Source organism: Mastigoproctus giganteus, chromosome 12, assembly GCF_048544385.1.
Source record: "Mastigoproctus giganteus isolate SK-2022 chromosome 12, ASM4854438v1, whole genome shotgun sequence".
In the NCBI taxonomy this organism is placed as follows: Eukaryota; Metazoa; Arthropoda; class Arachnida; order Uropygi; family Thelyphonidae; genus Mastigoproctus; species Mastigoproctus giganteus.
The window spans coordinates 92,537,217-92,564,004 of NC_143586.1; the positions used below are offsets into that span (position 1 = coordinate 92,537,217).

A 26,788-nucleotide genomic window follows, 5' to 3' on the forward strand; every position below is an offset into this window, starting at 1 on the left:
CCAGAGATTTTCTGTTCCTATTGAACTCAGCTTGAATTTCAAGTGCAGAAATTCGTTGGTCGTGTTTAGAAATGAGTGTCTCTAAAAACTTGGTGTCTCCTTGAACCGTCGAATGGTAATTTGAACTGCTGTAAATGAAACACCTAGTTTTTTTTGCCAACATATTTCATGCAATAACTTTCTTTATACAGAGTTATAATAAGACTTCTTTATTATCAGGAATACCCTTTTTGAATGATGGGTGTTCGATTTTATAAGTTACAGGTCTTACTCCTTAATTTATATTATTGCAAGAGACTGGAATCACCTGCAGTCATCAATAGTATTGCAACAGTACTCCCAGTTTCTAGAATATTTTAGAATCATCCACAACGTTCAGGAATATTCTGCAATGTTCTATCAAATTCAGGGGTCTTCTACTCCTTTTTGTTATATTCTCAAATATTCTAGAAATTTCTTAAATATTATTTATTTGATTTTTAATATAGTTGGGGAAGGACGTTACGTGGTTGTTATCCATTAAGAATTATTAATAGGTATAATTAACCACTCTTTTACCACGTGGAGTTCTTAATATATATTTTAATTAAGCATAGCGTAAACAATTGTGTGACGTTTCGGGTGTCTTACCGAAACCCATCATCTGACCGCCCTCAGACTTGAGCCCATTTCTCATCAGGTCTGAGGGTCATCGGCAGCATGGTCTGATGATGGGTATCGGCAAGATACCCAAAACGTCACACTATTGTATATATTAGTTTAGGCTATATTTAATAAAATATATATTAAAAACTCCACGTGATAAAAGAGTGATTAATTATACATATTAATAGTTCTTATTTGATTTTTATTCATGATATAAAATATTTTAATAAATCTTGGTAAATAAGTTGACCCTATTTTAATAAAAACTTAGAAAATTAAAAAAAAAAAAATGATGCATGATTCCAAACTTTTACGCAGCGGGAGTGAGAATCGGTGCAGGGGGTTGTACAGGTTCTTCCTCCCTTTAAGGTTATGTTCGTACACGCTAGTATTATGCATAGCTTATCCTAGGTAGAATGCTAGACAGACCACAGTGGGTTCAGTACACCTTGGAAGGTTACTCTTCTGATGGTGATTGGTTTGGTGGTGATGTTCCTGACCTCGACAGCGGTCATCCATTTCGATGTGCTTGCTTCTAGTAAGTTTTTCACTAGCAGGTTGACTTTTTTTGATCTTCAATTTTCCTCTCATCCAGGAAAATTGGCCACGGAATCGAAGTCCTTGGGGGTGGATGAAACCCGTATATAGGTTATAATGCTTCTTGTGGGCTTGCTGTCTAAATGCTGCATCAATGTGCTATTGTTCTTTCAGCTTGCCTAATTGGGCCAATATCTTATTGGCTATGCATATAGATCTTGTATATTGTTGGAGTCTGGTGATCATTCTGTACTTTACAGATTTCTGTTATCTGATTTTCGCCTTCAGGTAGGCGATTGTCTGATTACACTGTCTGGGATCGTGTCACAGTGCCTTGCCATCCAAATAATCTGCTCGGCTAAGTACTCGTGTATGTTGCTGAACTTCTTGTACCAGTAGTTGTGGATTTTCTATTCTGGGATTTTCCGGTAATGAGACTTCCTGATCGCCTATTGTAATTCTTCCTTATGATTCTTCCATTATTATTATCTTCTTTGTTCTCACTATGGGTTTATTATTATTATTTTCATTTTTTTTAAGTTACAGTACCATTTCTTCAGAACAATTTTACGGGATTGTGGCTCCCATAGGACTTGTCACATTACCTATGTGTGTGGCATCTAGGTCACTAAAGACAATTTGTCATCCGCCTCCTTGAGGGCTGGCCAGGGAGGCATTGGAAAATATCCTTGGTGGTCGCTGCTTTATGGTGGTAAAATGACCAGAAAAAACTAAACACAAGAACTGCATACTGCTCAAACATACACAGCACTTATTTCTAGTCACTTACAGAATTCCGTATCACAATGAACCACGGTGGAGTTGGCAAAACTTGAGCTGCTCTGCACAAGACAACTGATATCCACCCCATTTACTCACCTTTTTTCTCTACCTCGCTTGCACCAATAACATCATCTAGGTACCCTAGTACTAGTTGAGACAGGCGCATTACATGTCTGCCAGGGGCAAAGGGTGATGACGTTGTAGAGCGGATATCATCTTTTAAGGGCACAAAAGGTGATATAGTTGTACACGCTGGCACTAATGATATTAAGAGTAGGAGACCGGCGGAATTACTTAGCAAGTACAGGTCACTGTTGAAAAAAAGCAGTGAATTAGGGTTGAATTTGAAAGTGTCTACAATTCTGCCCAGACACAATAGGAGGGAGTATATGATGAGAGCCTTGTCGATCAACTCGGCACTGGAGGGATTGTTCAAGGCTCAAGGGGTAAAATTTTTTTCAGCCTGGACTGTACTTGTTAACAGGAGAAATTGCTTCTACAGGGATGGGATACATTTAAATAGAAAGGGTGCAAGAATTTTTGCTGATGCTATGGAGGTAGTGTTAGGTGGGTCGGAAAACTGCTAGTTGGGGGGGATACAAGGACTAATAGATTAACAGTAGCCACTGGCAGAGGTGGAAGTGATTCTTGCACTGCTTCTATTGAAATGAGCAGAAGCCTGAAAAACAAGATGTAGGATATTTCAGAGACTGCTGGGAGTCATTGCGGTACAAGTAAACACATGGGTTGTGTTAGGGTAGCTAAGAATAGAAACAGGTGCATGTATACCTGCGTGTACACCAATGCTAGGAGTTTGGTAAATAAATTTGATGAATTTGAGGTATTGCTCAAAACATCAAAGGCAGATATTGTTGGGATATCAGAGATGTGGTGTCACACAGATATAAGTAATGCGGAACTGGAATTTGGGGAATACAATGTGTATAGAAAGGATCGACAGGACAAGAGGGGAGGAGGGGTTATGCTATTAGTTAAGAAACACATAAAGTGCAAGGAAGTGAAGCCAGTCGACATCGATGGACAGGGCAGTGTCGAGTCAGTTTGGTGTGACATAAGCATAGGGAAATCAAAATTGAGAGTATGAGTGTGCTATAGGCCTAATGACTCTGATGAGTATAATAAGATATTGTACAAGGAAATAGAGTGAGCCAGTAAATCAGAGTCTTATAATGGGGGATTTTAATTTCCCAGATATTGACTGGAATTTGTGGATTGGTCACTCGCACACTAGCAAGGCTTTTGTGGATTTATCGGATGATTGTTTTCTACATCAGTATGTTCGTGAGGCAACAAGAGGGAGCAATACTCTTGATCTGATTATCAGTAGTGATTCTTCATGCATTAAGAATCTGCAGATAAATGAACCACTAGGTGGCAGTGATCACAGTGTGTTGAAGTGGGATTTACTCAAGGAGGTAACTACCATCAGAGGTAAAGGGAAGGGTTTTTGTTTTCGTAAAGGCGACTATGATGGTCTGAGACAGTATTTAAATTCTATACAGTGGGACCAACTGATGTTACCAACAGCAAACTCAAAATGGGAAGCATTCAAGGAACTAATCTTGGAGGCTACCAGGCTTTACATACCAACTAAGAAATATTGTTCAAGGTTTAGGCCTAAATGGTTGTCAGATGAACTAATGAGACATGTGGCAGAGAAGAAAAATGCATGGGATACATACAAATTAATGGGTGACATGGAAGCCTATGATAGATATCAGTTGGTCTGTAACCAAGTCACAAAGGAGATTAGGAGGCAGAGGCAGACTACGAAAAATCCTTGGCAAAGGATGCAAAGAAAAACAGAAAAGAGTTCTTTACATATTTAAACTCAAGAAGGAAAGGGATGAATCAGATTGGTCCACTGGATATTGATGGTTCAACAGTTGAGGATCCTTCTCAGGTGGCTAACAATCTAAACGAGTATTTTGCATCTACATTCACGCATGAGGAGTTATTCAGGAAGGAGAATGATGTAGGTAAAGTAAACATTGGCAGTGAGCTGGATGATTTTGTAATAACTGAGAGGAAAGTGGAGAAGAGATTGTTGAGGATAAACATAAAAAAGGCACCTGGGGTGGATGGGATCTATCCAGTTATATTAAAGGAGGCAGCAAAGGAAGTAAGCAAACCCCTAGCCATAATTATGAGAGCTTCTTTGGACTCAGGGGAGGTACCCATAGACTGGAGATGTGCAAATGTAAGCCCAATTCACAAAGGAGGATCAAAGGCTGACACAAGTAATTATAGACCTGTTAGTTTAACTTCTGTTCCAGGTAAATTAATGGAGGCACTGGTTAAAGAAGCACTGCAGGATCAACTAGACAAGAATTCAGTTATAGCTCAGACGCAGCACGGTTTTGGTAAGGGCAGGTCTTGCCTGACCAATTTGATTGGATACTATGATGTAGTCGCAAAAGAACTGGATGCAGGGAATAACTTTGATATTATATATTTGGATCTTAGAAAGGCTTTTGATACTGTTGCACATGGAAGACTGCTGCACAAACTGGAGCAGTGTGGCATTGGAGGCAAATTGCTGCTATGGGTAAGGGGATGGTTGAGTGGCAGAAGACAGAGAGTGGTAATCAATGGACACTGCTCAACGTGGACTAATGTTATTAGTGGAGTTCCTCAGGGTTCAGTGTTGGGTCCGTTGTTGTTTTCGGTGTTTATGAATGATATTGATGATGGGATATCAAGTTTAATGTCCAAGTTTGCAGATGATACAAAGGTTGGCAGGGTTGTTAAGGACACTACTGACGCTATGCTGCTGTAACAGGATCTGGAAATGTTGAACAGATGGGCTGAGAGGTGGCAAATGAAGTTTAACGTTGACAAATGTAAAGTACTACATATGGGAAACAGTAACCCCAGAGCAACGTATCAACTCTGCGGTACTACACTGACAGTGGTGGAGAATGAAAAGGACCTGGGGGTAATTGTGCAGGCAGATATGAAGTTCTCTGAGCAGTGCAGATGAGCTGCAAGAGTAGCTCATGGTGTCTTGTCAATGATATACAGGAATTTTTCTAGCAGGGATAAGGAGGTGATTATTCCCTTGTATAAGGCAATGGTTAGGCCACATCTTGAGTACTGTATACAGGTCTGGAGGCCTCATTTCAAGAAGGATGTAGAGCTGCTGGAACGGGTACAGAGAAGGGCAACAAGATTAGTGAATGGAACAAAGGTTTGCTCTTACGAAGAAAGGCTTAAGTTTTGCAACTAACAGAGTCTGGAGACTAGGCACCGGCGAAGTGATCTGATATCTGTATAAGGCTTTGAATGGTTTGAACATGCTCAATGCCAATGGGATTCTTCATCTTGCTCAGAATAATCACCTCGGAGGGCATAAATTCAAATTGAGGAAGGACGGATGTCGGATAGATGTGCGGAAATTTGCCTTTGGCCAGCGGGTGGTTGGTTGGTGGAACCGACTTCCATCACTTGTTGTTGAAGTTGATAGCCTAAACAAATTTAAAGCTCAACTGGACAGGTATTTCGAACGAACGGAGGGGTGAAATGGGAGTGGTGTGTTTTTTTTTTTTTTTTGGCTGATGCTGAATAAGCTTGCTTTCTTGCATCATATGCCTTTACTAATGCTAATGCTAATTATAGCCAAAGTAGCTTATGTGCCATCAAACCCCCATATCAACAACTAGTTGAGAAGCAACGAGTGATCGGAGCCCACTTGAACGTTGTTGCCAAATGGCTTCATTCCAAGACTCAGTTTATCCCTGGGGTAACTGTTCCGGCATGATAATGCTGAAGTCACAAAATGCTGATCATTTGGGTGTGGTTCCAGGCGCAACTTAATGACTTTATCATACACTGTTGTGCAAAACCTAAGGACCAACACTATTTCCAGAGGTTACAACCACAAAATCAAACGACACATCCTGCAGCGATTTGCATAACTGGCCGCACAGTAGAAAGCTGGTGCACAAGCAAAAATTTGAATCGTGATGAGAGCACTCACATAAACAGATAAAAGCTGCAGTTATATGCAAATTAATGAATGGTGAGCACAATTGCTACAGACGTTCGATTGCGTTCATACAGTGCTAAGAACAAAATGGCCAGTAGACAACGTGGATGACTTTACCCGATGTCGAATAATTGGGAAGGTCGAAGTGCAAGGAGTGTGACTGCAGAATTCAGTATCGCCCATAGCATCGTCTCGCGTATGTGGTCGGCATTCAGAACGACAGGTACAGCTGTTCGAAGGACCAGTGGTGGTTGTCCAGGGAAAACAACTCCCAATGATGACTGCTATATAGTCCTACAGGCCAATAGAGACCGACACTAGACAGCGAAATCCATTGCAAACCAGCTGCAGGACGCAGGATATCGCAGTTTACTGTGGCCAGGCGACTCCACAAAGGTGGACTGTTTGCCTGACGGCCAGTACGTTGTGCCCCTTTAGCACCTGCCCATCAGAGACACCATTTACTGTAATGCACTGAGCACAAGGACTGGACAGCAGTACAATGGGGGCAAGTTACTGTTTACTGATGAGAGTAGATTCAGTCTGAGCAGCGATTCTGGATGTCAGCTAATCAGGCGAGAGGTTGGCACACGGTATCATCCCGCAAACATCACTGAAAAGATCGATATTATTATTACTAGCCATAAAGTGCAAGGAAGCCTGAGGCTTATGCTGCACCAGCCAAAAAAATTTCCGAGTTACCCTGAGAGAGAGGGGAATCACCAAGAAAGAGAAGAATGGTGATATCCAGCTCAGGACCCTGGGTGTGCCAAGCCTATACTCACCAGATGTGAGCCCCTGGGGTTGTCAAGGTGTTCTCGTCTTGAGAGGCACTATCTTGGACGGATGTACACAACTCCAGATATTGGAAGGCAGTACTGTAACTGGTGCACGCTACTGTATTGGGGTAATCCTTACCCATGTGCGTCTGTTCCGAGGTGCCATTTTCCCCGAGTTCGTATTTATGGATGATAACACCACACTCCATCGCACTGCCGCTGTTGATATGCTTTTGGAAAGTGAGGACATTGTTCGTATGGATTGGCCTGATCTGAACCCCATCGAACACATATAGCAGATGCCTAGCGGCACATCCACACCCACCAGAAAATATTCACCAGCTGAAGATGGCGCCGACAGGAATGGACGATGTTACCCCAAGAACTTAACAACAACATTGTTCTAAGTATGGACAGGCAGTTCAAAGCCTGCATCAATATTAGGGGGGGAGGCATATCTCTTGAGGACCACCTCTTCCCTTTGTTCCATCTTTGGCAGTGATGAATCTGTATCATGGCAGCCAGTGCTATGTTGCCATTTTTGAATGAAGTCCCTCTGTACCATTTTGTTTCCTTTGTTGTGTTGGTTTTGTTTCCTTCATTTCTGTACCTCACGAGGTTCCTTTGGTTTTCACTCCATGGCCAAGATAGTCGGTCTCAGGCGTAGATAGCAAGGTATTTCGCCACAATGGGATTTTTCGTCTAGGAAACAGGCAAATCGACCAGAGAACACACGCAGTTTACAGACAAATAAATATATGGGTAGATGTAAGAAATTACGAGTGGCCCTAATATAATAATTTAATTTTATTTGGTTCCTTTGGTATGGTTTTCCCATATCCAGGCCACTCCTATGAGAAGCTACAGGTGAAAACCTGTCTGGTGCTTAAGTTTTGCACACCAGTGTACTTCCTTAACTAGCTCAGTTACGGTGCATTATAGTCTTAGATGCTAATGCGCCATAAAATCCTAAAACAATGAACCAGCTCAGATACTCTATTTCAGTTCTATTTAGCATTTGTGGGATGAGATTTATCGAGCCAGTTGGGGATAGAGCGCACTACCGACCTGTATGAGGTATTTACGCTATGTGATTGAGTCAGAGACTTAGAAATCAAATTTTAATTATTATATTAAGGTCACCCTTAATATAATAATTAAAATTTCTTACATATTTTCTTAATATGTCGGTAAATTGTGTGTTATATGGTTGATTTTCCTGTTTTGCCAAAAACTGCAGTTTCTGGTGGAAAAAACGCCCTAGACCGGTGTTTCCCAACGTGGGTCCCACGCCCCACATGGGGGAAATTTGATTGTTCAGGGGGGCAATTCAAAAATTGCTCGTCTAGAGTTTAAAACAACCGCCTACTATGACTTAACTTGTACAAAAGAAGAATTGTTGGTAAAGTCTCTGTTTATTGCTCATACTGCAACTATCAATCGTACTCTTGAGGCTAGTCATGAAATTTCTTTACTCATTGCTAAATCTGGGAAAAATCATACTATAGGAGAGAATTTAATCAAACCATCAATATCAGCATTTCTTAAAACAGTTCTGGAAAAAGATGACAAAGACGTGAAAGCTATGCCACTCAATAACAATACTGTTAGCGAAAGAATAGATGAAATGAGTGAAGGTATTGAAATACAACTTGTTGGAAAGCTGAAAACAAGAAAATTCTCAGTGCAAATGGATGACTCAACTTTGAGAGACAGTGAAGCCATACTGATAACTTATGTAAGATATATTGATAAAGGTAATTTTGCTGAAGAAATGTTATTCTGTAAATCGTTAGAGAGCTCCACTACCTCCAAAGATATATATAATAAGCTAAAAAATTACTTAGATGACAATAATATACCAATGAAAAATATAACCTTGCGCTGCACATGGTGCTCCTAATATGATGGGCAAGAAAAATGGCTGCTTAAAATTGATGAAAGATGAGAATCCAGAAATGCTTCTTGTGCATTGTGTTAGGGAAAACTTGTGTCTCTTCAAGCTTTTTTGTGAAGAACAAAATGAAGACGAAGCCATGTGAGACTTTTACTTCACACTGAAGTAAGGTGGCTCTCGAAAGGGAACTGCTTGAAAAGATTTATGGAACTATTGTGACTTTTTAAGTGACAAACCTAAAATGAAGCATCTGTTAACGGTCGATGGTAAAGCATTTGTGAGTTATTTAGCCGATATCTTTGAAAAACTAAATATATTAAATAAACAACTTCAAGGAACAAATAAAACTCTCGTCGATGCAAAAGCGAAGACATTTGGTTTCATTACATTTATTAAATTATGTCAAAAATATATTTGTAAAAAAAAGTTTGAACAGTTTCGTTGTCTGCAAAAATGTGAAGTGACTGATACCGCTGTATTTGTTATTGTTGATCATCTGAAAATTCTGTCCGATGATTTAAAAGAAAGGTTTTTTGATTTAAAACAAATTGATTTTCCAACCTGGATGATGCAACCAATGTTAGTGGATTTGTCTGATGTATCAATGCAGTACCAAGAAGAATTCTCAGAAATGCAAAATGATGAGTCAGTTAAAACTTTATTCAATATAAAAGAAGCGATGGCATGGCTTTGCGATGAAACAGAAATAAAATACCCAAATTCAACCAACTTTGCAAGAGAGCTATTGTTACCGTTTCCATCTTCATATTTAGCTGAATGTGGATTTAGTTCCATAAATGATTTGTTACTAAAGAAAAGAAATCGACTGGATATCACAATGTCTATTATATGTTTTGAAAATTTACTTCCTATTTTTTTCTTAATTTTTCCTAAAGATTTCTTCCTAAAACCTAAGTCTCGTGTCCTGAACAAGTTGTAATTAGGCTTCATTTAGGGAATAATTCAATTTTTGAATATAAAAAATATATATATCGGTGTTTCCTAACGTTACATAGGGGCATCAGAAGTTTAGAAAGACTTAGGTGGGGCATGGTAAAAAAAAGGTTGGGAAACACCGCCCTAGACCAACTAACTCAGCCGCGGAATGGAAAAAAAGCCATTAAAATTACTCACGTCATCGACGGGTTTCGAACTCGGGTCTTTTCCACCCAGTGTGTCGAGGACAGTGACAATACCACTGTGCTACCGCGCTGCAGAGACATCAAGGTTTTGGCCGCCATCTGTGTATACGAAACATGGTTCTATTTACTAATAGCCCTCGTAGGTGAGTAATACAGTTGGTAGAAATCGCTGTCCTCCCCACACCAGGTACAAAAGTTCTGAGTTAGAGTCCGTTATATTGCGGAGAAATTTTTATGGACGTTTTATACAATGTGTCTCAGTTCATCGGTCTCAACAAGAGTAGAATGTTTTTTTCCTCCCTCATATTCGGGTTTTTCGTCCAGCAAACAGAAAATCGACCACAGAACATACGCAATTTACAGACAGTATACAATATGCTTTTAGTATATCAATATGACTTTAATTGCTGATGTTCCTAAAATCCTGTTCTAACAATTGACGAATAGGACGATATAATATAATAGACTTGACGTAGCCGAGTGCTCAGGAGCGTGAGTGCAGTAGCACGTGGACTGGAGTTTAAGCCCGTGACTGCTAAATACGATTAACCTTTGAATTCATGATTTATTGTAAACTCCATTGACCTGGTGGTCGTGCCAGAGTATAAACAAGAACATTTTATGTATCTAATAAAGTGGTCACTAAGTATATAAATATCAATGGCCGTAATGCAATATTATCGTCCTTATTTTAAAATAAGGTAATATATATTACTGGAATAAGTTACCTACATGGGTGGAAGAGGCTGACGGGAATTTCAAAGGTCAGCTGGTAATTACCTACGGAAAGAGGGAAATCCATAGGTTGTCCATTTCCAGGGGCTCGGTTCACATCTAGTGAGTAGGGGCTTGGTACACCCAGGGTCCTGAGCTGGATATCATTATACTTCTCTTTCCTGGTTATTCCCTTCTACAATTGACTCTCTCTCTCTCTCTTTCAGGGAAACTAGGGAATTTTTTTTGGCTGGTGCAGCCTAAGCTTCAGGCTTTCTTGCTCCACGTAAAAAAAAAAAATAAAATAAAATAAGGAGGAGGGAAGGGGCGCGATGGCCCTGTGGTTACGACACTCGATTACCAGCCTGATAGATCCGAGGTCCAGTACCGGCTCCATCACACTGCGATACCGGTAAAATGATAGTAATAAATTAGAATAATAATAATATATTAATTAATAGTAATAAATATTAATAAAATAAAATTAAACATCGTGCTGACCGACCCCAAAGTTGCAGTGGCGCTAAGGTAGATTGTAGCGCCATCTGGCGTCACACACGAGAGCTACAAATGGACATAAGCTGAAGCTGAACAGGTCCACCTCCATAGATGGATGATGTCAGAGAAATATTAATCATACTGCATCGAGTGTAGCACAGGATAAAGTCACTCGCGTTCAGGCCTTAGGTAGAGGGGTCGGTTCGAAAAATCAGAGATGGTCTCCCGAGGAAGACAGTGGAGCGAGTGGCGCTCTCTCCCGTATGGCTACCACAAGAGAAGGGCAAGACCATCCAGCCCCCATCAACTGGAAATGCTTCCTGCGCAACTGCGCTAGTGACGACCCAGGAGAGAAGTAAACCCCAACGCATGAAGTGGAGCATCGAAATGAATACGTACATCACGCACGCATACTACGAAATAACGAAGCTAGAGACCGATAGGACAACTTACAGGGCGAGACTACATACCAAATGTCTGGAACGATTCCCGGATGTTCAGGTCACCGAACAGCGAATAGCGGACCGGAGAAGGACCATCATCACGAGGAACTTCATAGCTACTGCAATTTTGAAAAAAATCAAGCAAGACGTGAGAGATCAACTACAAAGGATAAAGAATATGGAACCAGAGGAGGAAGAACATATCAATGCCGAACCAGAGGAGGAAGAGCAAGAAGAAATACAACCCACAGTAGCTGAAGTGGAAACAGACGAGGTGATATCCAGAAGAGAGGAAGAATAGAAGAAGGCCCTAACAGAATTCGAAGGAATGTACCCCACAAAGACTCACGTGATACTGAAGCAGAGGCCGAATAGAACCTTGTGGAGAGTCACAGACCACTGGAATCGGCACATAATACCGCATGCCTCGACAGGAATGGTGCAACGCTGGAGCTGTTCCATGCAGCCGTGTATTGTCGTTCTTTAGCAGCCACGTTGATTAATGGAAGAGAAGCGAGAGACCAGCAGCAGAAGAACTGAAAACAGAAGGAACCACCAGCTTGGGAAAGAAGACTTCACCAGAAGATAAAAGAATTAAGAGTCAAGATAGGTCAATTGACCCAGTACCAACGGGACAATGGGAGTAAGAAATTAATAGGAAAGTGAACAGCATCCTCAAGAGAGAGAGCGTCCACAGCAAACATGAGACAAAGAATCAGAATAGGACGGTACTTCGACACATTGAAGTAGAACCTCCTTGCACTCAGCAAGAGACTACGCCGATACAAAGAGAGCTACCAGAGGGAAATAAACAACCGAATTTTCGATGAAGACCAAAGAGGTTTGTACAGGTATCTTGCAGAAGATGGGAAAGAAGGGAACGGACCACCTGATAGAGCAACAGAAAACAGCGATGGTTAACCTGAAGGATTACTTCGAGAACAAAACAACACCAGGCAATAAAGAAGATAGATAAGTGGTATAACCCACTCAACCTAAGTGAGGAAACTCCACCCACCCAGACGGCACAAGAAACAAAGTTAGAAAGATGGGCAAAGAAGACACTCCATGGCAGACACCATAATGACCTCCATCAAGATTATATCGATAACATTGTTTCCAATGCATGGCCACAAGTGGGATGCTCTTCCCCGAATCTGAAGGATTCATGCCGGCCATCCAAGACCAGGTAATCAACACCGAAACTATAGAAAATGCATCACAAAGGAGCCCGGAATGTCAGATGACATGTCGACATTGCCGCCTGCCCTCAGAAACGATCCAACACATCACCGCGGGTTGCAAGGTGATCACTCTGAGTGAATACACTCATAGACTCGACCAGGTAGACAGGATAATACATCAGAAGCTAGCGAGGAAATACGAGTTGACCAAAGAAAGTGTACCATACTACAAGTACGAACCCCAGGCGGTACTAGAGACCCGAACCCACAAGCTGTACTGGGCCCGCGCCATAATAACGGATAAGACCATCCCGCACAACAGACAGGAAATAACCCTTGTGGACAATATGGAAAAGGCTACCTACCTGATTGACATAGCGGTGCCCAACACTAGCAATGACCTGAAAACCCATGAAAAAATTAGGAAGTAAACGAACCTGAGACATGAGGTCAAGGAGATGTGGCATATGCAAGAAGTATCGACCATCCCGATCATCGTGTCAACCACCGGTATGGTACCAAAGACCCTACATAACAGCCTAGCAGCAATAGGTCTCCCAGTGAACACCTACAAGGAACTCCAGAAAGTTGCAATCCTGAACACCTGTAGGATAGAGATTTCCTTGACCAACAGTAACATCAGACATTACAACCACCCTGTGTACTTGGTTACCCGTCATGGAGTGGAACCCCCAATCAGGGAGAAATAATATAAAAATAAATAATAATAATAATAATATCTAGCCGATAAAGTTTTCTCACATACCCTCATATTGTTTAACCCAATGTTTCTCGACTGGTGCTCCTGCTATATTAGGGAATACTTAGTGGGGTCCCGTGGTGTCTTAAAGGTTGAGAAACGATAACTTAGCGTTGCTCCCAAATTCAATTGCATTATTTAGTATTAGTATTAGCCAAGCGGTACAAGGAGCCTACTGGCTTTTGATGCACCGGCCAAAAAAAAAAAAAAAAAAAAAAAAAAGAGATAAAGATACAGCAAATTATGCACTTCCCTCTCATCCAGAAAACCTTTGAATATATTTAAACTGGCAGCCTCAACTACTTGCGGAGAGATGACTAATTCCAGTCATCGACGATTCTCTGACTAATAGAAAACTTACTGCAGTATAATAAGTTTACTGTAGTAAATTTTCTTACTACAGTATGCTTAGTAATTATACTTATAGTAAGTATACTATAGTAAGTAAAACTCATTACAGTATACTAACTTTTCTCACTTATAAACCACAGTCAGATCCCCTCTGGAGTGCCTGTTTGCCAAGCTCTGTAACCCACATAATCGAAGTCTTTCCTCTTACTGTCTCCCTTTTGCTGCTCGCACCATGCGAGTCCCGTCTTTACACCCTTTCAAGAAGCTCAATATCTTTTTTTTTAGATGAGGTCTTGATACTTGAACACTGTTCCAAATGCGTTCTTACAATTGCCTTACGCATTCTGGGTTCAGGAGAACATGTGAATAGGCGAAGTTTTTACAGCTCCAGCAAATAAAGAAGTTTTTGCTTTTTTATTGACTTAAATTGACATATTAATTTATTTTTGTAGAGTTGCTTTATATTCATAGTAACAATACTTTAGTTTAAATTGAATTTAGATAGAGATTTTGTAGGTTTACTTAGCATCGGTAAGGGTTTCAAATCCACGTGTGGACAGCTTTTGCAGCTCCCGCCAACGCCAAGTTTTTAATTATACTTAACCGCTTTATTGACTTAATTGTTAGATTAAATATTTTTCTATAAGTAGCTTATAGAAAGTACAATTGAAAAAAGTACAATTGAATTGTACTTTTTTAACTAAATAAATATAGCGAACTAGTTATTACAAACAACGTCATAAATGAATACCTATAAGTTGACAGGGATAAGAAAGTCATAATATAACAACTCGGAGATAATATTCGATACCGAAGTACAGGGAAACGGGGAAAATATTGTGCAAAAAGGATAGTTGAACACGACCAGTGTATGTCTGCCAGGGGCAAAGGATGATGACGTTGTAGGCTAGATATCATCTTTAAGGGCACAAAGGGTGATATTGTTGTACACGTTGGCACTAATGATATTAAGAGTAGGAGACCACGGAATTACTTAATAAGTACAGGAAAATGCTGAAAAAAAAGCCGTGAGTTAGGGTTGAATTTGAAAGTGTCTGCAATTCTGCCCAGACACGATAGGAGGCAGTATACGATGAGAGCCTTGTCGATCAATTCTGCCCTGGAGAGATTGTGCAAGGCTCAAGGGATAGAATTTTTCTCAGCCTGGTCTGTGCTTGTTAACAGGAGAGACTGCTTCTACAGGGATGGGATACACTTAAATAGAAAGGGTGCAAGAATATTTGCTAATGCTATCGAGGCAGAGTTAGGTGGGTCGGAAAACTGTTAGCTGCGAGAATACACGGACTAATAGATTAACAATAGCCGCTGGTAGAGGTAAAAGTGATTCTTGCACAACTTCTTTTGAAATGCAATTGAGCAGCAGCCTGGAAAGCAAGGCAATGGGAATTTCCAGGACTGCTGGGAGTCATAGTGGAACAAGTAAATACATGGGCTGTGTTAGGGTAACTAAGAGTAGAAACAGGTCCATGTATACTTGCATTTATACCAATGCTAGGAGTATAGTTAATAAATGCGATGAGCTTGAAGTGCTAATCAAGACATCAAAGGCAGATATTGTTGGGACATCAGAGACATGGTGTCACACAGACATGAGCAGTGCAGAACTGGGATTTGGGGAGTACAATGTGTACAGGAAGGAAGGAGGGGTTATGATGTTAGTTAAGAAACACATAAAATCTACGGGATGCATCCAATATGTCTGGTTGCGAGGTTGGCCTGTGCGGACGTAGCTCCTTGAAGCTCTTGGAACAGAGAAGTTTTTCCTGATTTATTTTCTGATTTATTAGCTTAAATTGTCATATTAACTTATTTTCTAGAGTAGCTTTATATTCCTAGTTACGATACTTGGTTTAAAGTTTAACTTAGACAGAGATTTTGTAGGTATTACTTAGTATCGGTAAGGTATCAAATCCACGTGTTACAAATTGAACGAGAGGTCTTTTTTTTTAACCAAATTTAGTCGATTTATTAACCAATTGTTATATCAAATTATCTTCAATAAGTAGGTTATAGATCTAGTCAGGATCCTTAGTTTATTCTAAATTGAGATAGCGAGATTTGGAAGCTAATCAATACTTACGAGTCCGTAGAAGTACCGTTCGAGAATTCCCGCCATTTTTACACGATAGCATAAGCTTAGTGTACTATAGTGCATAATATAATATTGTCAATTAATCAGTAAATCTATTAATCTTGATAAACTTTATTGTCAATTAAATTGTATTTTTAACTCTATATAAATATAACGACTTAATCTTAACAAATAATTAATACATAACTATAGTGGTACACGTGATACGGAAGTTGTATAAAGGGAACTCGTAGAAAACACTAGATACCGGAAAAAAAATATATAACATAACTGTTTTGGGATATAACGTAAGGATTTAATTTTTGTTTTGAAATTTTATTGAATTAAATCGGAATCATGACTCTGACCAGAGCAGCAAAGCAAAGCTCAAACTAATGGGAGTGCTGTGGTTCAGGGGAGAACTGAGGGGGGGCAGTTGCCCTCTGAATCACAGTCTTTTAAAATGCACTGTTTGCTTGATGTTTCGGAGCAGTCGGGTACGGGATATGGTACTGCCAAGGGGGATGTCTTTGTTTGTGCACGATGTGAGGAGTGCAAGGAAATCAGGCGACAACTCAGCGTTGTTTTGGGCCTTTATGAGAGCTTGAAGGACAGGGTGGAAGCCCTCGAAGGAAATAAATTGAGGGGCCCATGAAGCTCTCAGCTGCCCACATCAACGCCAGAGCTTGCACTTAAAAAAGGATAGGTGGAATAGGACCAGGGTATGTCTGCCAGGGGCAAAGGTTGATGACGTTGTAGAGCGGATATCATCTTTTAAGGGCACAAAAGGTGATATAGTTGTACACGTTGGCACTAATGATATTAAGAGTAGGAGACCGGCGGAATTACTTAGCAAGTACAGGTCACTGTTGAAAAAAAGCCGTGAATTAGGGTTGAATTTGAAAGTGTCTGCAATTCTGCCCAGACACTATAGGAGGGAGTATATGATGAGAGCCTTGTCGATCAATTCGGCCCTGGAGGGATTGTGCAAGGCTCAAGGGGTAGAATTTTTTTCAGCCTGGACTGTACTTGTTAACAGGAGAGATTGCTTCTACAGGGATGGGATACACTTAAATAGAAAGGGTGCAAGAATATTTGCTGATGCTGTCGAGGCGGTGTTAGGTGGGTCGGAAAACTGCTAGTTGGGGGGATACAAGGACTAATAGATTAACTGTAGCCACTGGCAGAGGTGGAAGTCATTCTTGCACTGCTTCTATTGAAATGAGCAGAAGCCTGAAAAACAAGATGTAGGATATTTCAGAGATTTCTGGGAGTCATTGCGGTACAAGTAAACACATGGGTTGTGTTAGGGTAGCTAAGAATAGAAACAGGTGCATGTATACCTGCGTGTACACCAATGCTAGGAGTTTGGTAAATAAATTTGATGAATTTGAGTTATTGCTCAAAACATCAAAGGCAGATATTGTTGGGATATCAGAGACGTGGTGTCACACAGATATAAGTAATGTGGAACTGGAATTTGGGGAATACAATGTGTATAGAAAGGACAGACAGGACAGGAAGGGAGGAGGGGTTATGGTATTAGTTAAGAAACACATAAAGTCCAAGGAAGTGAAGCCAGTGGACATCGCTGGACAGTGCAGTGTTGAGTCAGTTGGTGTGACATAAGCACTGGGAAATCAAAATTGAGAGTATGAGTGTGCTATAGGCCTAATGACTCTAATGAGTATAATAAGATATTTTACAGGGAAATAGAGTGGGCCAGTAAATCAGAGAGTCTTATAATGCGGGATTTTAATTTCCCAGATATTGACTGGAATTTGTGGGTTGGTCACTCGCACACTAGCAAGGCTTTTGTGGATTTATTCGATGATTGTTTTCTACATCAGCATGTTCGTGAGGCAACAAGAGGGAGCAATACTCTTGATCTGATTATCACTAGTGATTCTTCATGCATTAAGAATCTGCAGATAAATGAACCACTAGGTGGCAGTGATCACAGTGTGTTGAAGTGGGATTTACTCAAGGAGGTAACTACCATCAGAGGTAAAGGGAAGGGTTTTTGTTTTCGTAAAGGCGACTATGATGGTCTGAGACTGTATTTAAATTCTATTCAGTGGGACCAACTGATGATGTTACCAACAGCAAACGCAAAATGGGAAGCTTTTTTTTTTTTTTTTGTTTTGGTTTTTTTTTTTAGGAGCATTAGCAACTAAGGCCATATTGCTCCGGGAATATGCGGGGGTCATTCCCTGACCTTTCCACATCCTCCGTATTTGGTGGTGACGGGCTCGAACCCGGGCCTAATCAAGAAGCGTGTGCTACGCACTGCTGCTCCTTCCCACCTGGCTACGGAAGCGCCATAAATGGGAAGCATTCAAGGAACTAATCTTGGAGGCTACCAGGCTTTACATACCAACTAAGAAATATTGTTCAAGGTTTAGGCCTAAATGGTTGTCAGATGAACTAATGAGACATGTGGCAGAGACGAAAAATGCTTGGGATACATACAAATTAATGGGTGACATTGAAGCCTATGATAGATATAAGTTGGTCTGTAACCAAGTCACAAACGAGATTAGGCAGGCAAAGGCAGACTACGAAAAATCCTTGGCAAAGGATGCAAAGAAAAACAGAAAAGAGTTCTTTACATATTTAAACTCAAGAAGGAAAGGGATGAATCAGATTGGTCCACTGGATAATGATGGTTTAACAGTTGAGGATCCTGCTCAGGTGGCTAACAATCTAAACGAGTATTTTGCATCTGCCTTCACGCATGAGGAGTTATTCAGGAAGGAGAATGATGTAGGTAAAGTAAACACTGGCAGTGAGCTGGATGATTTTGTAATAACTGAGAGGAAAGTGGAGGAGAGATTGTTGAGGATAAGCATAAAAAAGGCACCTGGGGTGGATGGGATCTATCCAGTTATATTAAAGGAGGCAGCAAAGGAAGTAAGCAAACCCCTTACCATAATTATGAGAGCTTCTTTGGACTCAGGGGAGGTACCCATAGACTGGAGATGTGCCAATATAACCCCAATTCACAAAGGAGGATCAAAGGCTGACAAAAGTAATTATAGACCTGTTAGTTTAACTTCTGTTCCAGGTAAATTAATGGAGGCACTGGTTAAAGTAGCACTGCAGGATCATCTAGACAAGACTTCAGTTATAGCTGAGACGTAGCATGGTTTTGTTAAGGGCAGGTCTTTCCTGACCAATTTGATTGGATACTATGATGTAGTCACAAAAGAACTGGATGCAAGGAATAACTTTGATATTATATATTTGGATCTTAGAAAGGCTTTTGATACTGTTGCACATGGAAGACTGCTGCACAAATTGGAGCAGTGTAGCATTAGAGGCAAATTGCTGCTATGGATAAGGGGATGGTTGAGTGGCAGAAGACAGAGAGTGTTAATCAATGGACACTGCTCAACGTGGTCTAATGTTATTAGTGGAGTTCCTCAGGGTTCAGTGTTGGGTCCGTTGTTGTTTTCGGTGTTTATGAATGATATTGATTATGGGATATCAAGTTTAATGTCCAAGTTTGCAGATGATACAAAGGTTGGCAGGGTTGTTAAGGACACTACTGACGCTATGCTGCTGCAACAGGATGTGGAAAGGTTGAACAGAGTGACTGAGAGTTGGCAAATGAAGTTTAACATTGACAAATGTAAAGTACTACATATGGGAAACAGTAACCCCAGAGCAACCTATCAACTCTGCGGTACTACACTGACAGTGGTGGACAATGAAAAGGACCTGGGGGTAATTGTGCAGGCAGATATGAAGTTCTCTGAGCAGTGCATACGAGCTGCAAGAGTACCTCATGGTGTCTTGTCAATGATATACATGAATTTTTCTAGCAGGGATAAGGAGGTGATTATTCCCTTGTATAAGGCAATGGTTAGGCCACATCTTGAATACCGTATACAGGTCTGGAGGCCTCATTTCAAGAAGGATGTAGAGCTGCTGGAACGGGTACAGAGAAGGGGAACAAGATTAGTGAATGGAACAAAGGTTTGCTCTTATGAAGAAAGGCTTAAGTTTTGCAAATTACAGAGTCTGGAGACTAGGCACCGGCGAGGTGATCTGATAGAGGTGTATAAGGCTTTGAATGGTTTGAGCATGCGCAATGCCAATGGGATTCTTCATCTTGCTCAGAATAATCACCTCAGAGGGCATAAATTCAAATTGAGGAAGGACGGATGTCGGATAGATGTGCGGAAATTTGCCTTTGGCCAGCGGGTGGTTGGTTGGTTGGTGGAACCGACTTCCATCACTTGTTGTTGAAGTTGATTGCCTAAACAAATTTAAAGCTCAACTGGACAGGTATTTCGAACGAACGGAGCGGTGAAATGGGAGTGGTGTGTGTGTGTGTTTTTTTTTTTTTTTTTTTTGGCTGATGCTGAATAAGCTTGCTTTCTTGCATCTTATGCCCCTAGTAATGCTAATGCTAATTGATGTGAGTGGACAATGCAAAGTTGAGTTTGTTTGGTGTGACATAAGCACTGGGAAAGGAAAAATGAGAGTAGTTGTGTGTTATAGGCCTAATAAATGTGATGAGTATAATGACAAATTGTGCAGAGAAATAGAGTGGGCCAGTAAATTAGAGTGTCTTATAATGGGAGATTTTAATTTCCCAGATATTGACTGGAATTTGTGGGTTGGCCACTCCACACTAGCAAGGCTTTTGTGGATTAATTGGATGATTCTTTTCTACAGCAGCATGTTCGGGAAGCAACTTGAAGGAGTAATACTCTTGATCTGATTATCAGTAGTGATTCTTCATGCATCAAGAATCTGCAGATAAAAGAACCACTAGATGGCCGTGATCAGAGTGTTCTAAAGTGGGATTTACTCAAAAAGGTAACTACTATCAAGGGTAAACGGAAGGGTTTTTCCTTTCGTAAAAGTGACTACGGTTGTCTGAGACAGTATTTAAATTCTATACGATGGAACCAACTGATGATGTTACCAAGAGCAAATTCAAAATGGGAAGCATTGAAATAATTAATCTTGGAAGTACTAGGCTTTTCATATGAACAAAGAAATATTGTTCAATATTTAGTCCTAAATGGATGTAATATGAACTAATTAGACATGTGACAGATAAGAAAAATGTATGGCATACATATAAATTAAAACGTCACACAGAAGCCTATGATAGATATAAGCTTGTCTGTAACCAAGTTACAAAGGAGGTTAGGCAGGCTAAGGCAGATTACTTGAAATCTTTGGCAAAGGAGGCAAAGAAAAACAGCAAAGAGTTCTTTATTTATGTAAACTCTAGAAGGAAGGGGATGAATCAGATTGGTCCATTTGATATCGATGGTTCAATCGTTGATGATCCTGCTCAGGTGGCTAACAGGGGCTCAGAACTCACCTCAGGGGTTCACATCTGGTGAGTATAGGCTTGGCACACCCAGGGTCCTGAGCTGGATATCATCATTCTTCTCTTTCTTGGTGATTCCCTTCTACTTCTCTCTCTCTCTCTCTCTCTCTCAGGGTAATTCAAAATTTTTTTTTTTTTTTTTTGTCTGGTGCAGCATAACCCTCAGATTTCCTTGCACTTTATGGTAATAATAATAATAATAATAATAATAATAATAATAATAATAATAATAATAATAATAATAAATGAATATTTTGCATCGACACTCACACATAGAGTTATTCAGGGAGGGGAATGCCAGAGGTGCATTTAACTCTGGCAGTAAGTAATATTCTTGTAATAACTGAGAATAAAGTGGAGGAGAAATTGTGGAAGATAAACACAAGAAAGGCATCTGGGTTGGATGGAAAATATCCAGTTACATTAAACGAGGCGGCTAAGGAAGTAAGCAAAGCCTTTGCCATAATTATGAGAGTTTCCTTGGACTCAGGGGAGGTACCCATGGACTGAAGATGTGGAAATGTGACCCCAGTCAACAAAGGAAGATCAAGTAGGGTCACAGGCAATTACAGTCCTATTAGTTTAACTTCTGTTCCAGGGATATTAATGGAGTCACTGGTTAAAGATGCATTGCAGGATTATCTAGACAAGACTGCAGCAATAATTCAAGCACAGCATGGGTTTGTTAAGGGGAAGTCTTGTCTTAATAATTTGATTGGATACTATGATGTAGTCACAAAGGAACTGGATGCAAAGAATAACTTTGATATCATATATTTGGATCTTAGAAAAGCCTTTGGTACTGTTGCTCATGGAAGACTGCTGCACACATTGGAGCAGTGTAGCATTGGAGGCAAATTGCTGCGGTGGATAAAGGGATGGTTGAGTAAGAGAAGACAGAGAGTGGTAATAAATGGACACTGCTCTTCGTGGACTAATGTTATTAGTGGAGTTCCTCACGGTTCCTTATTGGGTCCGTTGTTGTTTTCTGTATTTATAAATGATACTGATGTACTGTATACAAGTCTGGAGGCCTCATTTTAAGACGGATGCAGAGCTGTTGGAAAGAGTACAGAGAAGGGCAATAATATTACTGAATGGAAGAAAGGGTTGCTCTTACGAAGAAAGGCTTAAGTTTTGCAAATTACAGTGTCTGGAAATTAGGTACCTGCGAAGTGATCTGATTAAGTTGTGTAAAGCCTTTAATGGTTTGAGCATCGTCAATGCGGATGGGAGTCTTCCTCTTGCTCAGAATAATCGCCTAAATTCAAATTGCGGAAAGTCGGTTGTAGGATTGATGTACGGAAGTTTACCTTTAGACAGCGAGCGGTTGATTGGTAGAAGAAACTTCCATCTGTGATTGTAGAAGTTGATAACTTAAATAGATTCAAGGCAGAACTGACAAACATTTGGGGCGAGCGGATGGGTGAAATAAGGGTGTTTTTTTTTTTTTTTTTCTGGCTGAGCTTGCTTTCTTGCATTATATGCCTTTGCTAGTGCTACTGCTAATGCTATACAGTGGGATTATGACCTCCATATCTCTACAGGATAATGTTCTAGAAATCATAAATGGGCTCTCCTGGCCACCTGTTTACACCATTCAGTAAACTAGCTGGACAAATCGTTACCCAGATTCCTTTCTTCCTCTGCTGTTTTTAATTCAACCTCACTATTCATTTTTGTTATACCAAAAGTTATCTTTTAAAAAAAAATAATTGCATTACATCCCTATCTCATCCTAAAATTTTACATACTGTCTCCCCTTCAATTACAAAATCTCTGGATGTCTCATTAGTTCGATATTTAATTATTATTATTATATTTTTACTATTTTATTATTATTATTATTAATTAATAATAATTATTATTAATTATTATTATTAATACTTAAGTGTCCGTAGATTTACCGTTCGTAACTTTTCCGCCTTTGTGATACGATAGTTTTATACCGTACTAGATAGCGTTAGTTGAACTTCGTTAGCAGTTAAATTGTACTTTTAAATAAATACATATAACGACTTAGATTACAAACGTAATATAATTAATCATATTTAACATAATTAATAACATAACATAATTAATTATAATTAATTAATTAATGAATAGAATCATGACTCAGACCAGAGCAGCAAAGCAAAAGGCTCAAGCTAATGGAAGTGTGTGGCTCAGGGCAGAACTGAGGTTGTCGTCTGACTCACAGCCTTATAAAATGCACTGTTTGCTTGATGTTTGCAGAGCAATCGGGTACGGGACATGATACTGCCACGGGGGGAGATTTTTGTGTGTGCGCGATGCAAGGAGTGTATCGATATCAGGCAACTACTCAGCGTTCTTGTGGGCCTATATGAGAGCTTGAAGGACAGGGTGGATGCCCTCGAAGAAACTAAATTGAGGGGCCCATCAAGCTCTCAGCTGCCCACATCAACGCCAGAGCTTGCACTTGGGCATCACATGACACAGAGGCAACCCCCAAGGAAGAATGCGCTGGTCCCGAAGGAACTAGTAGTTGTTAGCATTAGCATTTTTAGCATTAGCATTAGTAGAGGCATTTGATGCAAGAAAGCAAGCTTATGCAGCATCAGCCAAAAAAAAAAAAAAAAAAAAAAAAAAAAAAGTAACATAAATAAATAAAAATAACCACTTCCACTTCACCCCTCTGTTCGTTCGAAATACCTGTCCAGCTGAGCCTTAAACTTATTTAGGCTATCAACTTCCACGACAAGGGATGGAAGTCTGTTCCACCCACCAACCACCCGCTGGCTAAAGGCAAATTTCCGCACATCTATCCTACATCTGTCTTTCCTCAATTTGAATTTATGCCCTCTCAGGTGATTTTTCTGAGCTAGAGGAAGAATCCCATCAGCATTGAGCATGCTCAAACCATTCAAGGCTTTGTACACCTCTATCAGATCACCCCGCTGGTGCCTAGTTTCCAGACACTGTAATTTGCAAAACTTAAGCCTTTCTTCGTAAGAGAACCCCTTTGTCCCATTCACCAATCTAGTTGCCCTTCTCTGTACTCGTTCCAGCAGCTCTACATCCTTCCTGAAATGAGGCCTCCAGGCCTGTATACAGTACTCTAGGTGTGGCCTGACCATTGCCTTATACAAGGGAATAATCACCTCCTTATCCCTGCTAGAAAAATTCCTATATATCATTGACAATACACCATGAGCTACTCTTGCAGCTCGTCTGCACTGCTCAGAGAACTTCATATCTGCCTGCACCACCACCCCCAGGTCCCTTTCATTCTCTACCACTGTCAGTGTAGTACCACAGAGTTGATACGTTGCTCTGGGGTTGCTGTTTCCCATATGTAGTACTTTACATTTGTCAATGTTAAACTTCATTTGCCACCTCGAAGCCCATCTGCTCAACCTTTCCAAATCCTGTTGCAGCAGCATAGTGTCAGTAGTGTCCTTGACAACCCTGCCAACCTTCGTATCGTCTGCAAACCTGGACATTAAGCCTGATATACCATCATCAATATCATTTATAAATACAGAAAACAATAAAGGCCCCAATACTGAACCCTGAGGGACTCCACTAATAACATTAGTCCACGATGAGCAGTGTCCATTGATTACCACTCTCTGTCTTCTCCCCCTCAACCACCCCTTTATCCATAGCAGCAACTTGCCTCCAATGCCACACTGCTCCAATTTGTGCAGCAGTCTTCCATGTGCAACAGTATCAAAAGCCTTTCTAAGATCCAAGTATATAATATCAAAGTTATTCCCTGCATCCAGTTCTTTTGTGACTGCATCATAGTATCCAATCAAATTGGTAAGGCAAGACTTCCCCTTAACAAAACCATGCTGTGTCCTAGCTATAACTGAAGTCTTGTCTAGATGATCCTGCAGTGCTTCTTTCACCAGTGCCTCCATTAATTTTCCGGGAACAGAAGTTAAACTCACAGGTCTATAATTACTTGTGTCAGCCTTTGATCCCCCTTTGTGAATTGGGGTCACATTTGCACATCTCCAGTCAATGGGTACCTCCCCTGAGTCCAAGGAAGCTCTCATAATTATGGCTAAGGGTTTGCTTACCTCCTTTGCTGCCTCCTTTAATATAACTGGATAGATCCCATCCACCCCAGGTGCCTTTCTTGTGTTTATCTTCAACAATTTCTCCTCCACTTTGCTCTCAGTTATTACAAGATTCTCTAGCTTACTGCTAGAGTTGAATACACCTCTGGCATTCCCCTCGCTGAATAACTCCTCATGTGTGAATGTCGATGCAAAATATTCATTTAGTTTGTTAGCTACCCGAGCAGGGTCATCAACAGTTGACCCATCGATCTCAAGTGGACCAATCTGATTCATCCCCTTCCTTCTAGAGTTTACATAAGTAAAGAACTCTTTGCTGTTTTTCTTCGCATCCCTTGCCAAGGATCTCTCGTAATCTGCCTTCGCCTGCCTAACCTCCTTTGTAACTTGGTTACAGATCAACTTGTATCTATCATAGGCATCCGTGTCACGTGTTAATTTGTATGTATCCCATGCATTTTTCTTCTCTGCCATATGCCTCATTAGTTCATCTGACAACCATTTAGGCCTAAACCTTGAACAATATTTCTTAGTTGGTATGTAAAGCCTAGTAGCTTCCACGATAAGTTCTTTGAATGCTTCCCATTTTGAATTTGCTGTTGGCAATATCATCAGTTGATCCCACTGTATAGAATTTAAATACTGTCTCAGTCCATTGTAGTCGCCTTTACGAAAGCAATACCCCTTCCCTTTACCCCTAATGGTAGTTACCTCTTTGAGTAACTCCCACTTCAGCACACTGTGATCACTGCCACCAAGTGGTTCATTTATCTGCAGATTCTTAATGCATGAAGAATCACTACTGATAATCAAATCAAGAGTATTACTCCCTCTAGTTGCCTCCCGAACATGCGGATGTAGAAAACAATCATCCAATAAATCCACAAAAGCCTTGCTACTGTGTGAGTGACCAGCCCCCAAATTCCAGTCAATATCTGGGAAATTAAAATCCCCCATTATAAGACTCTCTGATTTACTGGCCCACTCTATTTCTCCGAACAGTTTCTTATTATACTCATCAGAGTCATTAGGCCTATAGCACACTCCTACTCTCAATTTTGATCTCCCAATGCTTATGTCACACCAAACTGACTCGACACTGCACTGTCCAGCGATGTCGACTGGCTTCACTTCCTTGGATTTTATGTGTTTCTTAATTAATAGCATAACCCCTCCTCCCTTCCTATCCTGTCTATCCTTTCTGTAGACATTGTACTCCCCAAATTCCAGTTCTGCATTTCTTATATCTGTGTGACACCACGTCTCTGAAATCCCCACAATATCTGCCTTTGATGTTTTGAGCAATACCTCAAATTCATAAAATTTATTTACTAAACTCCTAGCATTGGTGTACACACAAGTATACATGCACCTGTTCTTTTTCTTAGCTACCCTAACACAACCCATGTGTTTACTTGTACCCCAATGATTCCCAGCAGTCTCTGAAATATCCTGCATCTTATTTTCCAGGCTGCGGCTCATTCCAATAGAAGCAGTGCAAGAATCACTTTCACCTCTGCCAGTGGCTACTGTTAATCTATTAGTCCTT

At 40.5% G+C, this 26,788-nt stretch overlaps 1 protein-coding gene across 1 annotated transcript in view; it reads left to right on the forward strand.

Annotated features, from left to right (window-relative positions):
• The first annotated feature begins 1,061 nt into the window (after positions 1-1,061).
• LOC150077278 (intersectin-1-like) overlaps positions 1,062-26,788 on the forward strand; it is a 126,325-nt gene continuing 100,598 nt past the window's right edge. Inside the window, exon 1 of the mRNA XM_090385839.1 lies at positions 1,062-1,183. Within this exon, the coding sequence (XP_090241965.1) occupies positions 1,062-1,183 (122 nt within the window). The remainder of the gene's footprint in view (positions 1,184-26,788) is intronic.